This window comes from Python bivittatus, unplaced genomic scaffold, assembly GCF_059951505.1.
Source record: "Python bivittatus isolate LINGU-HERP-01145 unplaced genomic scaffold, Pbiv_v1 ctg000350_np1212, whole genome shotgun sequence".
NCBI classification, from domain to species: domain Eukaryota; kingdom Metazoa; phylum Chordata; class Lepidosauria; order Squamata; family Pythonidae; genus Python; species Python bivittatus.
In genome coordinates this window covers 13,020,263-13,035,647 of record NW_028277074.1, presented here as the reverse complement: position 1 = coordinate 13,035,647, position 15,385 = coordinate 13,020,263, and the positions used below count along the sequence as shown (strand labels likewise).

The following is a 15,385-nucleotide window of genomic DNA, read 5'->3' as shown; positions in this document are numbered from 1 at the left end:
AAGTATCAGCTGCTATTGGTAGAAAGTAAACGTATGGCGTGTACATTTAGATATCAAATGTAGTTGGAGCACTCTTGTTCTGGGAACTCATGGCATAGCAGGTTATGTTTGCTTTTATTGCTTGATATTATTGATCATAATACTGATATGAGAAGTAATAGAAAAAGAATTATAAAATTACTAACCTTGGGCAGTAGAAGGCAAAGGTACCCTGGGTATATGGGATGTTTTTTCTTGTTGGGTTTTCAGAGAAACCTGTGCATCCCATTCTTCTAATTCTTTTTCAAAACGTTTATTGTCTTCTTTAACAAAATCTCTTAAATCAGGAGGTAACGTATCCAATCCAACAATCATATGCCCAGTTTCCTTGTTGAATTCCTCTGTAACAATATAAATGCATGTATGTCATGAAGAATATCAAAATACCTTCATGAATTTCACTCACAGGAGACAGTTCAGACTTTATAAGTAAAGGGGAGACTAAAGCTTTATCTAGATTTAAAAAAAACAACTTGGGTCTTATTTACCTTCCTTCCATCTATGCCATGGTTTGTGAGTAGGTTAGTCAATTGTTGTGGAAAGGGTCACATGCCCTTCTTATTCATCACTATTAATGCTTTGAAAGATTTTGGGTGAACAAATTTCCACATTTTCAGCAAGAACCTTAGCCCACAGGGTGGACTTAAATACTTATGCAGAACATTGGAAATATTCTGGTGTAGATTCTTAAGGATATGTGGGCAACATAGTGAATTGTAGGGAAAGGGAGTGAAGAAAATGGAAGCAACGAACAGTGCATTTGTTCTCCTGCCTTCCCCTACAGTTCACTGTGTATTGTACATGTACATTTCTGTTTTACAGAGTTCAGTTTTCAATGAAAAAACTCACTAAATTTCACCTTCTTTTACAGAGGCCTTTTTTTACAATCAAGCAGCACAAAAACTGAAACACAACAAAAAAGTTAGACAGGTATGTCCAAATTCACTATAGTTTTCTTGCCTCTTTAGGCCTCAAGAAATATTAAGAATTATAATGTGATTTGTTTAATAATATAGATTTGTAATACATGAAACTATTCACATACAGGGACCAACATGTTGCATATTACCTTGTATCAAAAGTGGTTCTTTATCATTAATATACATTAAACAATAAGCACTTGCATTCCTATAACCACCAAATGAGTCACGCTCAAGTTCTTCCCAAGTAGATTTTGTCACTGAAATATCATTGTATTTCATCCACCTCTGTTGATAACTGTCATAAATATATGCCCAGTAGTGTCCTGCGTTAGCCTGGCCTTCATGGACTAACACCGCATGTAACCGATAAGGAACCTAAGTCAAATAAAATCAAGATATAATGGATCAGCAACTTTGTCAAAATTAATAAAAACACAATAATGTTTTTATTTTCCTGCTCAAGGAAAGCTGTGCAACTAGATTCTGCCAAACAGTTATGTTTCTACTGCAGACTTTCTAGGTAAATTTTGTTAGGGTCCTGCCATAGACAACATTGCTTATCCCTATGAACTTATATACTAACAGATTATGAATGGCTGAAACAGGCAAAATAAAAGAAATATGAATGAGGTATTAACTATCAGATAAAAAATGTCTCGTGCATCTTCTTTCTCTCAGCAATACCTGAAGTATTTCAGATATTTTACCATGCTCATGTTTAAACAGGGTATTTATACTTTCTTTCTGTTCCAGTTTGAATTTGCATGAGAATTTAGCAGACTGCCTATATGCAGTATGATTCTTGGACAACAGATGATACATTCTGTACGTTTGTTGGTAACTGGATGCTAGTGTTTTCTTTATGCAATGGCTCAGCACTGTTTTATACAAACACATGCTTAAGTTCAAGCTAATTTGAAAAAGCTTTTATATTAAAAGCACCTATGGTGAACAAAAATGGATACTTTAAAGAAATCATATAACTACAACTAAGCAAACTGAAACTAGGAGAACCATTTTTATTTTTTAAATATTTCCTGAAAAATGGGACTGGAAAATGCACGAATAGGAGTTGCTTGTGCTGGAGGTTCATATCTAAATCTCCAAAATTACAAGCATTTTACATTACGAGCATGCTGATAGTAATACAAATGCATATAAAATTATTTAGACTCTTGACATATACAAAATGCACCACTAATAAATTATCTGTCATATGGAAAGAATACTTACTTGCAACATTGATTTGTCAGAGTACATTAGTTCAATTGTTCTCTGTATTCTAGCTATGCTTTCTTGCAAGTCTAAAGTAACAGGAGAAGAACTGTCATCTTCTAAAACAATTACTGTGAATTATCTAAAATTATTTTTTATAAATAAATTGTATACTTACCCTGGCTTGTTCAATGTCAAATTAGCATGAAATATTATTTCATCAAGTACCTCTATCTATCTATCTCTCCATTGATCCATCTAATTTTTATAGGTGCCACCCATTTACCCAGGGAACTCTGGGCGCCTATATGAAGTTATTTAAATATATATTTAATTTATTCAAATACTATTGTTTTTCATTACATCATCATTACACAGTGTTGATTCTCAAAGTCTCTGTATGCAATTTTACATTACATTTTCTAGAAAACAGTAGGAATCTTTCTCTTCAATGTTTCCTCTGTTATAAAACGTTTCCCTCTTGTCTTCCCTTGGATACAGTTTTGATTAAGGCAAAACTGAACTGCTATATAAACACTTAGTCCCAATTTATGGAAAAAAATATCTATTCTTCCTCCTGCCCTACAAAGTGGCATTCTTCGACTATCATAATATTCACTAAAAATGAAACTGAAAAACATTATCAGTTGAGAATTAATAGGGATTTGTGGAGCTTAAGCTCATCTACATTTCAAATGGAATCGGGGAGTAGTTATGTTAAATTTCTCAACTTGACCATAATCCAAAGTCAGTGAGAAGTTAGAATCAGTTATAGTTTTTTCTCCCAGCTGAAAGATAAAGGGTAACAGCTTTTGTAAGCCAGTAGCAGTACACACTTCAGCATTTCTACAGATTTCTGGTCAAGACCCCAGACTTCCAACTTGTACCTCTAGTATCATTTTCCACCTCTTTCCTCCAACGGTGTAAACAGCCCTCTAGTACTGAAAGCTCCTCTTCAGTTATGTGCCTTGGTGCTGGATGCATGGGCAGGTCTGGAGGAATCCGTGATTGTGTGAATGGCTTGTGTATAACTGATCGTTGTGCAGGTGATGTGCTTTGTGTTTCTGTAGAAGGCCCCTGTTGTTCTGCTGTGCTACATTTGTTAAGAATATGAAAAATTCAATGTAAGTAAACAAAAACAATATATATTTCCAAATATTCTATATATTTATAGAAAATAGTTACAGAAACTCTAAGGTGCAATCCCCATCCTTTCATTTTTCTCAAAATTTACTAATCCAGTTTTGGGAATCCTTTCAGTCCCAACTATAAAAATTACTAATTTTCACAAAATTGGAAAGTTAAAGTACACATTTATTATTTTTAATTGTGAACAGTTTTATTAAATCTTCTCTAATGTAATACCTCTTTTTGTTGCATTTTAAAAAATATATTATCAGGACTTTTCTGAGTATGATACTCTATGTAACTCCAATCCATTGGTGGTGCCAACTGCATAAGGCTGTACATATCAGAAACATTTTTCAAGGATCTCTTTTACGAACAGATGAAGAAATATCTATATTACTTAATCATTTAGTAAGTGACTAGTTAACTGATTTCAGCAAATTTAACAAGAAATATTCAACACATCTGAGGCAGTTTTACCTTGGTATTGCCTGTGTTGACAGAGTACCACTAGGAAGAGCACTAGTATTAAGATCCTCAATAGGAGACGTGCATACCGGCTTACTTGATGCAAACTCCAATGCATACTGTAGGACATCTACCAATGGGAATCGTTTAGGACCAGAACCATAGCTTAAATATCTGCCAAAATATATCAAATTTCCTCATTAAAAGTGTTCTAAACACACACATTTTATAAACAGCACATATAGTTGTGATTTATAAGACCAGGAACTACAGATGTACAAAAGAACACAAACAGGATAGATGCCTTTCAGCCAAGTAAAGTCTTTGAGATAAACAGCTGCTACTTAGTTCTTCCTGGATTATTTTAATGCCAAGAAACATCAATCAAAATTGGCCTGAACCCATGAGACAATATACATAAATAACTTCTGGCAGAGAAAGCTACCTATATGAAATTTAAATTTTAAAAAATCTATAAGCTAACTTCCATTAATATGTCAACTAACTTTCATTCAGTGACAAAATACATTTTGCATATCATCACCAAGCAATGCTGGAGTAAACTCTTATCACAAGGCAAACCACAGCTAGTTTATATTTGCAAAATACTAAACAGTCATTTAAGTGAACATGTCCATAAAGTCACCAGGAGTCCATTTCAATTCATAGGAATTTTTTCCCGTTTTATCCTGGTTTACTGAGTTGTGGCTTTTTTCCCTCACTGAAGAAAAATGCAGGTTTGGGGGTTGGAAGAGCTTGGCAAATAGAAATACAGTAATGTGCCTTTTCCTTTCTTTCTGCTGTTACAATGCTCTTAATGCAAGAATTAAAAACCAGCAATTTGCAAGCAATACACGGACACATCCAGCATAGAGGGGGTATCAGCTGTTTTTTATTGGTTATGTGCCTGGCAAAAGAGATACAGCAAAAGAAATATAGCGAAATAGAATAAAATGTAGAAAATTATTATGTCTTTTATACTGCAAGAATCTATACACTACAAAAACTCTCGTGTCTGTAACCTTCAACTGGGAGAAATGGTGTGTCATAGGGCAACAATTTTTGAACCAAGGTACCTCAAATGGGATAATTTACAGAATGCATCCAAAATCTGGGACCCATTACTCCTATGGGATTGAAATTTAGGAAATTTGTGGCTGTTTCAGCACTGCTATGCTACTGTGTTGCCATGATCAGGCCAGGTCACATAGTCGTCACGGGCACATCCCCGACCTCTTTCCCACCTCCTTCTGTCCTGTGTGCCCAGTTGGCTGGCGGCCATGGCCCAATGGGTGAGCGACAATTGGCTGCTTTGGAAACGAGGCAGAAATCTGAAATCTCTTAATGGCTGTGGGGTTTGAGGAAAGGATGAGTGAGTGACTTGGAGCCTGCTGGCAAGATACGGCTGGCTAGGGGTGCAGGTGGTTGATGGATGAGCCCTCTTCCTCCCTTGAGGGGGCCCTTGGGGACACACTGGAATGAGGAATGGGGGTGCAGTTTTCCTCATCGTCCACGGCTCCCTTTGTTCCACTTCCCCCCAGCAAACTGGCAGGCAGTTCTGCGGGTGAGCTAAGGAGTAGGAGGAAGCTTCACCAGAGCTCTCCCGAGAGTCGTGAGGGTGGTACAAGCCTATATACTGCCCAGAGTCACTTCCTCTTGAGATGGGTGGTGACTACATTTGAAATATAAATAAAAAATAAATAAAATAAAAAAATATGTGAAAAGAAAGAAAGAAAGAAAGAAAGAAAGAAAGAAAGAAAGAGAGGGAGGGAGGGAGGGAGGGAGGGAGGGAGGGAGGGAGGGAGGGAGGGATTTCTGATGCTCCCTGCCAGCTTCCCACAAGCAAAGTCAACGGGGAAGCTAGCAGCTAGTTGCAAGTGGTTCATACTCCCACTGCTTTTTTGCCCTTGGTCATTCTCTTTCTCTGTTTAGGTAAGGAAACATCTCTGAAAAGATGACCCAACGGGTCATGGGTTTTCTAGTGTTCTATGGAGTTCTTGGTGCTCTTTGAGCTTGGTTGTTTGTTGCAGACATTTCTTTACTCAACTAGGTAACATCATCAGTGTAATGATGATGTTTTTACCTAGTTGGGTAATGAAACATCTGCAAACAAACAACCAAGCTCAGACAGCACCAAGAATTCCACAGATCAGCCCTGAGCTACAGAAATTTTTTTCTACTGTACAACATTTTATTTCACCTTTCTAATCGCTGCTGCAGTACTGTGAGGTATTCTTTCAGTCTCTTGATTTCATCTCGTTTTATTCGTGTTGTTTCTCTGTTTTTGTGCATATACCTGTTAGAACAAAAACAATTATGATTTATCTTCAGTGTGGTTTAGCAATGAGAGCACTTAGTACTTCTGCTTATAACTACTGACACTGATTAATTCTGGAATTCTCTGCTTAATTCAAAGAGATGAAGAAGTTCAAGTCTGTTCTTTGCTTTCCAATTGATCAAATATTTTTTTATGGATACATGGATGGCCATCACATGCTCAAAATTGAAGCATATCTTAAAACATAAAGCAACTGCTTCTGAATAGCCTTCTAAATGTATGGCAAAGAGGTGGTAAAACTAGTAGAAAAGCTCATATTTTTTTATCGTTTCACCTTTATCCACACTCAAAGCTTTTACTGTATTTATAGTCTCATCTCCAATATATTTGCTCTTCTGAAACACACAGCTATTATTGATCTGAAAGAATTACAAATACTAAATTTTTAGTATTTTCAATTTTTTATTTACTTTTTTTACAAAATTTTACAAAAGTTTGTAAGATTTTGTAAGATTTATATTTAATTTACAGTGGGGCAAAAAAGTATTTAGTCAGCCACCAATTGTGCAAGTTCTCCCACTTAAAAAGATGAGAGAGGCCTGTAATTTTCATCATAGGTATACCTCAACTATGAGAGACAAAATGGGAAAAATCCAGAAAATCACATTGTCTGATTTTTAAAGAATTTATTTGCAAATCATGGTGGAAAATAAGTATTTGGTCAATATCAAAAGTTCATCTCAATACTTTGTTATATATCCTTTGTTGGCAATGACAGAGGTCAAACGTTTTCTGTAAGTCTTCACAAGGTTTTCACACACTGTTGCTGGTATTTTGGCCCATTCCTCCATGCAGATCTCCTCTAGAGCAGTGATGTTTTGGGGCTGTCGCTGGGCAACACGGACTTTCAACTCCCTCCAAAGGTTTTCCATGTGGTTGAGATCTGGAGACTGGCTAGGCCACTCCAGGACCTTGAAATGCTTCTTACAAAGCCACTCCTTCATTGCCCGGGCGGTGTGTTTGGGATCATTGTCATGCTGAAAGACCCAGCCACATTTCATCTTCAATGCCCTTGCTGATGGAAGGAGATGTTCACTCAAAATCTCACGATACATGGCCCCATTCATTCTTTCCTTTACATGGATCAGTCGTCCTGGTCCCTTTACAGAAAAACAGCCCCAAAGCATGATGTTTCCACCCCCATGCTTCACAGTAGGTATGGTGTTCTTTGGATGCAATTCAGCATTCTCTCTCCTCCAAACACAACGAGTTGAGTTTAGACCAAAACATTCTACTTTGGTTTCATCTGACCATATGACATTCTCCCAATTCTCTTCTGGATCATCCAAATGCTCTCTAGCAAACTTCAGACAGGCCCAGACATGCACTGGCTTAAGCAGGGGGACTGCTGGATTAAGCATCTGGCACTGCAGGATTTGAGTCCCTGGCGGCGTAGTGTGTTACTGACGGTAGCCTTTGTTACTTTGGTCCCAGCTCTCTGCAGGTCATTCACTAGGTCCCCCCATGTGGTTCTGGGATTTTTGCTCACCATTCTTGTGATTATTTTGACCCCATGGGGTGAGATCTTACGTGGAGCCCCAGATCAAGGGAGATTATCAGTGGTCTTGTATGTCTTCCATTTTCTAATTATTGCTCCCACAGTTGATTTCTTCACACCAAGCTGCTTGCCTATTGCAGATTCAGTCTTCCCAGCCTGGTGCAGGTCTACAATTTTGTTTCTGGTGTCCTTTGACAGCTCTTTGGTCTTGGCCATAGTGGAGTTTGGAGTGTGACTGTTTGAGGTTGTGGACAGGTGTCTTTTATACTGATAACAAGGTCAAACAGGTGCATTACTACAGATAACGAGTGGAGGACAGAGGAGCCTCTTAAAGAAGTAGTTACAGGTCTGTGAGAGCCAGACATCCTGCTTGTTTGTAGGTGACCAAATACTTATTTTCCACCATGATTTGCAAATAAATTCTTTAAAAATTAGACAATGTGATTTTTCTGGATTTTTTTTTCTCATTTTGTCTCTCATAGTTGAGGTATACCTATGATGAAAATTACAGGCCTCTCTCATCTTTTTAAGTGGGAGAACCTGCACAATTGGTGGCTGACTAAATACTTTTTTGCCCCACTGTAATTTAATGTAATTTGATTTACAGTTCTGCTGTACAAGAGTGCATGCATATTCCCAACAGTGAAATTAACTTTGCTTAAAATACAGTTAGAAGCCATAGCAAAGACTGGATGAACAAAAGCTCTAGTTCTTTTGCAATTAATGTAAGAGTCATAATTTATCTAGTTTTCTTCTTAAAATCCTTTGCCTCAATTAAAATTCAACCTGCCACAAAATAATAATAATTATTATTGACTAACATTCAAGTTCATATCCTTAACAGAAAACACAGAGCAATAAAAAACTTTATAGAGTTCAGTAGCATAAATCTTCAAAAGCATACCAAGTCTTATTCTATGTAGCTACATTTCATTCTTCTATAATCTTTGATACTTTGTCTGATGAGCAGCTAGACAGAATTTTGCAACTTATCATGTAATTCTAGAATTTTGTCCATGAGTAGAGAATATAAAACTCTCTTGAACAACAAGATATTTTACGAATCAATCATAGGATATGAGAAAGTACTGTGAAAATCCTTATAAAAGATACAGTAAAGGAGGGCATTAACCAGTGTTCGATTATATGTTCTCCATAAAGGCAACACCCCCAAAGTCCTGCTGTGCTGCCTCATCATGGTGGGGCTGGTGGTGGTATTCCTGGGAAGGATGAGCAAAGGATGTTGGGATGCCAAGAGTATATATTCCCAGCAGGGTCACCCAAGGTGTGGAGGTCATCCCAGCTGCCCAGCTAAAGCTAGCAGACACCTATACTGGACAGCAGTGATATAGGAAGATGGAGGCAGGTGATCACTTTAGTGATAATGGCAAAGGCATAAATTCATACTGTACAGGAGAAGGTAATGGTAAACCATACCTGTATTTTTACCAAGAAAGCCACGTGGACAGAAAATATAGAATGACTGACAATATAGTCTTGGATGATGGGCTCCTCAGGTTGGATGGTAATCAACATGCAACTGAGGAAGAGCTGAGAATTTTTTGGAAAACTAATGGTGTTTATGATGGGGCTAGATTAAAGCCTTCAGGATGTTGCCATATAGGAAAAGAAAACCCAAAGCTGCAAAGATAGAATTACAGTAGGAACATGGAATGTAAAAAGCATGAACATGGAAAGTGCAAACAGCGAAAGATGAAATGAAACAATTACAAATTGACAAACGTGGATAGAAAATAAGATGGACTGGGACTGGTCACTTTCAGTCAGAAGATCACACTATTTATTGCTCAGGACATGAAAAACAAAGACGGAATGGGTGTTGTTTTTATAGTTAGGAAAGGTATAGCAAGAACAGTACTCGGCCTACAGTGAAATCAATGACCAAAATTAGACTTTGTGGACAATCCTTTAATACGATGATCATTCAAGTTTATGGTCCAACCACTGATACAGAAGAAGAGGAAGTTGAGGAGTTTTATGATCAAGTTCAATTTGAAATCAAGAGAACACACAAGCAAGATATACTGCTTGTGAATGGAGACTGGAATGTTGAAGTTGGAAATGTTAAAGATCAAAGTGTAGTTGGATTGTATGGCTTAGGAAACTGAAATGAAGCAGGAAAGCAAGTTATCAATTTCTGCCACTTCAATAATTTCTTCATAGCTAACACTGTCTTCAAACAACCAAAACAACGCCTCTATACATGGACATCACCAGATGGAGTATGCAGAAAACAAATTGACTATATTATTGCTAAAAGGGGGCTGAGGAGCTCAGTTACAGCAACAAAGACATGGAGAGGTGCTGACTAAGAAAGTGAGGGCAATCTGGCTACAACATCTGTCACTCCATTGATTGCCAGGGTTGCCTATGGAACAGATTGCAAACTGCTCATGTGCAAATTCTAAGTTAAGTTAAGAAGAAAAAAAAAGCCAGTCAGTTTTCACAATATGATCTTGAACATAGAGCTACCATTTTCAAGGAAAACATGAGGAATTGTTTCAAAGTCCTGAACCTCAATGATAAAGAACCATAGGAATTATGGAATGAACTTAAATAAGTCATTAAGGATGGATGTGAAAAGTGACTGCTAAAAATGAAAAAAGAGAAGCAAACTGGATGTCAGAACAAACCATGGAAATTGCCAAGAACAGAAGAGAAGCCAAAGCCAAGAAAGGGCAAAAATCTCAGAAATGAATTTAACAAAGAGTTTCAGAGAGCTGTTAGACAAAATGAGAAGCAGTATTACAAAACATCTATAAAGACACTGAAGATAAAAACAGACATGAAATAACACGGAAAGTATTTCAAAAGATCTCTGAACTGAGAAGTAGGTTCCAACCTCAAATTGGTATGCTAAATGACACAAATGTACATATAGTAACCTATTTAAAGGAGATCAAACTAAGATGGAAGGAGTATACTGAAACACTGTACAGTAGAGATGTCAACATCCAAGATACTGTAGAAGATATTCCCTACTTGCAAGAACCTCTAGTACTAGATGAAGTTAATTAGCACTCTGTCATTACGAATTTGGAAGGCTACAGGAACTGATGGAATGCCATTGAAATATGTCAAGCAACAGAAGAAGAATCAATCAAGATTCTAACCAAGCTATGCCAGCAAATCTGGAGAATGACACAATGGAAAGTGATTGGAAGAGATCAATCTATATTCCAATACTAAAAAAAAAAAAAGGAGACTTAACAGAGTGTGCAAACTATTGTACAATATCCTTAATTTCATAGACTAGCAAAATAATGTTTAGGATAATCCAACACAGATTAGAGCCCTACATGGAAAAAGAGAAGCCAGACATTCAAGCTCTATTTTTTAAAAATTCACTTTTTCCTAAGAGTGAATGGGAATGAATGAAAAACAATGCAAAATATATTTTGGCACAATATTATATTAAAATGTAGCAACTAAAAAAGCTGATGATCAGATTATTATTCTCTGAATACTGTATTACATCCCAGATTATATTACCCTGCTATCAAATTCTATAAAGTGTTGTACCTGTCCAGGTATAAAACTGGAGGGAATTCTAATTTGTTGTGTATCTTTTCTGGCCTTCCCAAAGCTTGATTGAATTCAAATCTTGAGAGCTCAAAGGTCAAGACAGGAGGTAGCTCAGTAAACCAGTGCTGGGAGAAATAAGAGGAAAAAATGAATTTTAATCACATCAAATTAAAAAAAAATTAACTATCACCTTAGACCCAACATATTCTGGAGTATAGATCAGTACAATCCAGTCTTCCACAACTTGGCACCTTCAGATGTGTTGGACTACAACTGACATCCTCAGGCAATACATACACGTTTTCCATGGTACATTAAAAAAAAAAAAAGTGGGGAAAATAATGTATTTGCTTTCAAATGATGCTTCTACTGTTAACGAGATCCAGGTCTTAATATAAATTCCGGTCCAGTAAACATGTTTGAACAATGTTATTTAGGAAGTTCATACAAAGTACTATGTTGAAACTGCACTTACATTAAAGATTGTACTATTAACATATGTTATTTCACCTTCCACAACTTTCTGAAACCAAAATCTGTTTTTAGGTTTCCTTCTAATAAACTTTCAACTTAAATATTAATACAATCACTTTACAAACATACTGGTGCTATTAGTAACTACATTAATATTCTTATTTAATCAAACTGGTTTTATTTTAAAAAAAAAAAAGACTGCACCTTGTCTATGCTAATAATTGATGGTTGTACAGCAATCTATTTTTATATAATGACCAACAAATCAGTTTGTTTATTCACTCCCTAGTGATAGCTCGGTGAATTGATACTATGCAATCTGACTTGTGTTCAAAGTTAAAAATTGATTAAAGTGCTAAAATAACATGTTAAAATCGGAAACAGCACTCCATACTTTTTCTTTCTTTTAGACATATATTTAATCCAATTTACTGACCTTGGAACATTATATCAAAATGTGTCAGATGCATACAAATTTCAATTTTGCAGTGTCTGCTTTTCTAGAAAATGAACAGATCTGTTCTCTTTATTCCAACTCACTAGGCTGAATTTTGGATGGAGTAATTGCACTGAGAAACTCTTTAGTAAAGGTGTTGTCCTAGAACCTTAGAGAAGACCAGGACGAAAAAAAAAAAAAATGGGAAAAATGTTATCTACAAAGAAAGCCCAATAGTTGTGGAGAGATCTTTAGACACATTTGAGAAACTAATTCCTATTAAAAATGAAACTCGCTAACAAATTTATGCAGATATTTCCTCTAGGTAGCTAAGGCATAATGGAAAGGTGGCCCCTAAAAGATTCTAACCTGTTATTAAAAAGTGAACATTTTCACTTGTCCTAGTTGAAAGATCCAAAACATTGGTTTTGGATATTACAGGTAGGAGGCATTTCTGTATCTGTTCAGACATGAATTTTTTCCTCATGACACAACTGCCAATTTGTTAAGACAAAAATCCGTATTTTTAAGATTCTGACATTATGTTCCATATATTACAAAAGTGCACATAATGATCACTCACATACAGACAAGGACATGAATCCATCAACTTCCAAACAAAAATGGTTGAAAACTTTAAATTCCAACCAAACAGACCTCGATCTATGTTTTCATACAATTCTTAAATGTGACAGTAAACAGTGGGGAGTCTTCTTAAGTCCAATATTATTCATATTATTAATGCGTTCCTACCTGAGCAACCTGGCTTTTTATGTTGGTTCTAGTAACAACCCTGTCCTGAAGATGACACTCTAAGACACTATCTACATAAACAGTGAAGAACAAGAAAACATTCTGACTTAGTGGATACACTTAAAACTTGAAAATTTGCATTACTCAGAGTGATATAATAAATTACAAGAATTTCTAGAACATCGCTATCTATGTACATTATGCTCAGCTCTCAGGTTTCCTTTTTTTTTTTTTTTTTTTTTTTTACTATTCTTGGTCTATGTAGTTGAAAATATGGCACCTCACTAGATTTTTCAATAAATTGCCATGAGGTTATTATTGCTCCAACATAATTTTCAATATTTCTGCATAAATATGATCTAAAATATTATCTGTTTTCCACACAATTCCTAAAATTACATAAAGAGAACCCAATTAAACAAATGAGTCAAAAATCTTATACTTATACTAGTTTATTTATTGAGAAAAATGATCCAAAGCTACATATTTGTACGTATTTTCCTCAATAAATAAATGATCAAGTATAATGCTCTTGTGTGGAGGACAAATCATAGGTCCTATTTATGCAGAAATATAGAACATTCAATGGGGTTCACAAATTTTTAAGCACCACTGTAAATATTTAGGCCAACAACCTAAAGGACATGGAAATTTATTGTAAAGAAGATTGTGGGGAATACCCTGCATTAATGTATTGAAGGCTAGCTTGCTTGCTTAATATCTTTTTGAGTGAACCTTATGTAATGGACCATCAATACTTAATGATAAATCTGAAAAACAGAACACTCAAAATAGGAGGATATAATTAATTTTTATCAATTCATCCTGTTGAAATTTAAAAAAAGCTTTAAGGAAGGCTAAGGGGCAATTGCTATAAGCTTAATATAACCTCTTACCATTTGTTCTTCTTGAGATTATTATTTTACCCACTTCATAATAGCCTGAAGAAGACTGTGCATAAACATTACAAGCAAAAATAAATAAATAAATAATTTTTTAATTAAATGAGGCATTAAAAATAATATTTTTTTAAAAAAAACCCTAACAATTATAAGTTTCTTGTTAATTTGTTTTTTTGTTTGTTTGTTTTGTTTTGCTGCTGTGAAGAACACACATGGAACAACGATAGGGTGTATTCAGATATAGGTCAAATGAAGCCATACCACACTTATGCAAATGTGTGCAAGGAATCAGATATAATGGATGATAAAACCTGAACAAGGCCAACCCTGGACTAGATAAGATTGCTTGAAGCCATGGCTTGCACTAAATATTGTTTAAGTGATCTGAAAAACTTCCTCTGAAGATCTATGAACTGAATCAAGCACTGTTATATAAAGTATTTACTGGGCTTTTCTCTCAAGTCAGCTGAGACTTACATACAACCAAAATTCATGGTACAGTTTAAGGAACAATAAATCACAAAGATACTACACATTGTGAGAAACTACTTCAAATCTGAAAAAGTAAAAGTAGTATACTTGTGGTTCCTCATAATAACAATTAAATGTATCTTGGTCCATTTGATTATGGAATACAGAACTACTGAAATTTATAAAACTAAAAAATATATAAATAATGTTAAGAATTTCTTAAATACTTTAATTTTGATGTAACTGTTGTGAAACATAATATATAGATACCTATGTTATAATGGAATAGCAATCTGATATGGAAAACAAAGATTTATTTTAATAGAAACAGATACAGAAGTGAGATTTAATCTAGCTTAATTCACTTAAAGTAAGTTTGTTACTAGCTTTTATTAATATTACTATCTATTGCTACAATCAATATATGTAAATTTACACAATTATATTTTGCTTTATGAATAGATTATTTTTGTTTTATTTCTAATTTGCAAATAAAATATGGAAATTATATGGAATTATTTCTGCTTTATTTTCTAATTTTTAATCGTAATAGATTTGCTGGCTAAATGCCATAATAAAACCGATCACTTAAAAAGAAGGTTTCTGAAGCTCTGGATGAACAGAAGAATAAGGTAGTTTTGGGAACCAAGAACAGAACATTTTGAATGAACTAATTTATTATTTGGTTACTGATGGGAGAGTCACAATGCAAGCAATCCCATTAACAAGAACAGAATAAAAAAATTGGTTTAACAATCCACCAAAGGAATACCAATTTTAATCAGTAAAACCAGTGCTGTAATGAACAGATAATGAGAATCCAAACAAACAGCAACCAATGAAAATTGGGAGTGACATAAGAAGCAGAGTGGCCAGAATATAAAATATAGGCAGACAGACAAATGCTGATCCAGAAAAATGTGGAGGGGACCAAGCTGCTGAATTCGTTATAACATTAGGTCTTTAGTCTCTGTTCCGAAATGTCAGATCATTCTCTTCTTTGATTTTCCTTAGCTGATAAAATAATTTTCCTCTTTAGAATGTCTTACCTTTCTTAACTTTTCTGTGTACCTTTCTCTAAATCTGAAAGCCATCTAGGAGTTTTCAACCACCACAACAGTGGAAAAAATTTTCCTTTATGTTTATTTATAATGTATGCTTATATAAGAGCAAGTTGGATATAGTGGCTAAAGG

At 35.2% G+C, this 15,385-nt stretch overlaps 1 protein-coding gene across 7 annotated transcripts in view; it reads right to left on the bottom strand.

The window, feature by feature from the left end:
- Positions 1–15,385, bottom strand: part of USP25 (ubiquitin specific peptidase 25) — a 74,187-nt gene that overhangs the window by 15,783 nt on the left and 43,019 nt on the right. For all 7 annotated transcript variants that reach the window (XM_088144590.1, XM_015888819.3, XM_088144591.1 and 4 more), the window contains exons 11-17: positions 11,153–11,280; positions 5,974–6,069; positions 3,786–3,947; positions 3,065–3,270; positions 2,196–2,266; positions 1,109–1,337; positions 186–380 (exon numbers count right to left, since the gene is read on the bottom strand). In XM_088144590.1, the coding sequence (XP_088000716.1) occupies positions 186–380; positions 1,109–1,337; positions 2,196–2,266; positions 3,065–3,270; positions 3,786–3,947; positions 5,974–6,069; positions 11,153–11,280 (1,087 nt within the window). The remainder of the gene's footprint in view (positions 1–185; positions 381–1,108; positions 1,338–2,195; positions 2,267–3,064; positions 3,271–3,785; positions 3,948–5,973; positions 6,070–11,152; positions 11,281–15,385) is intronic.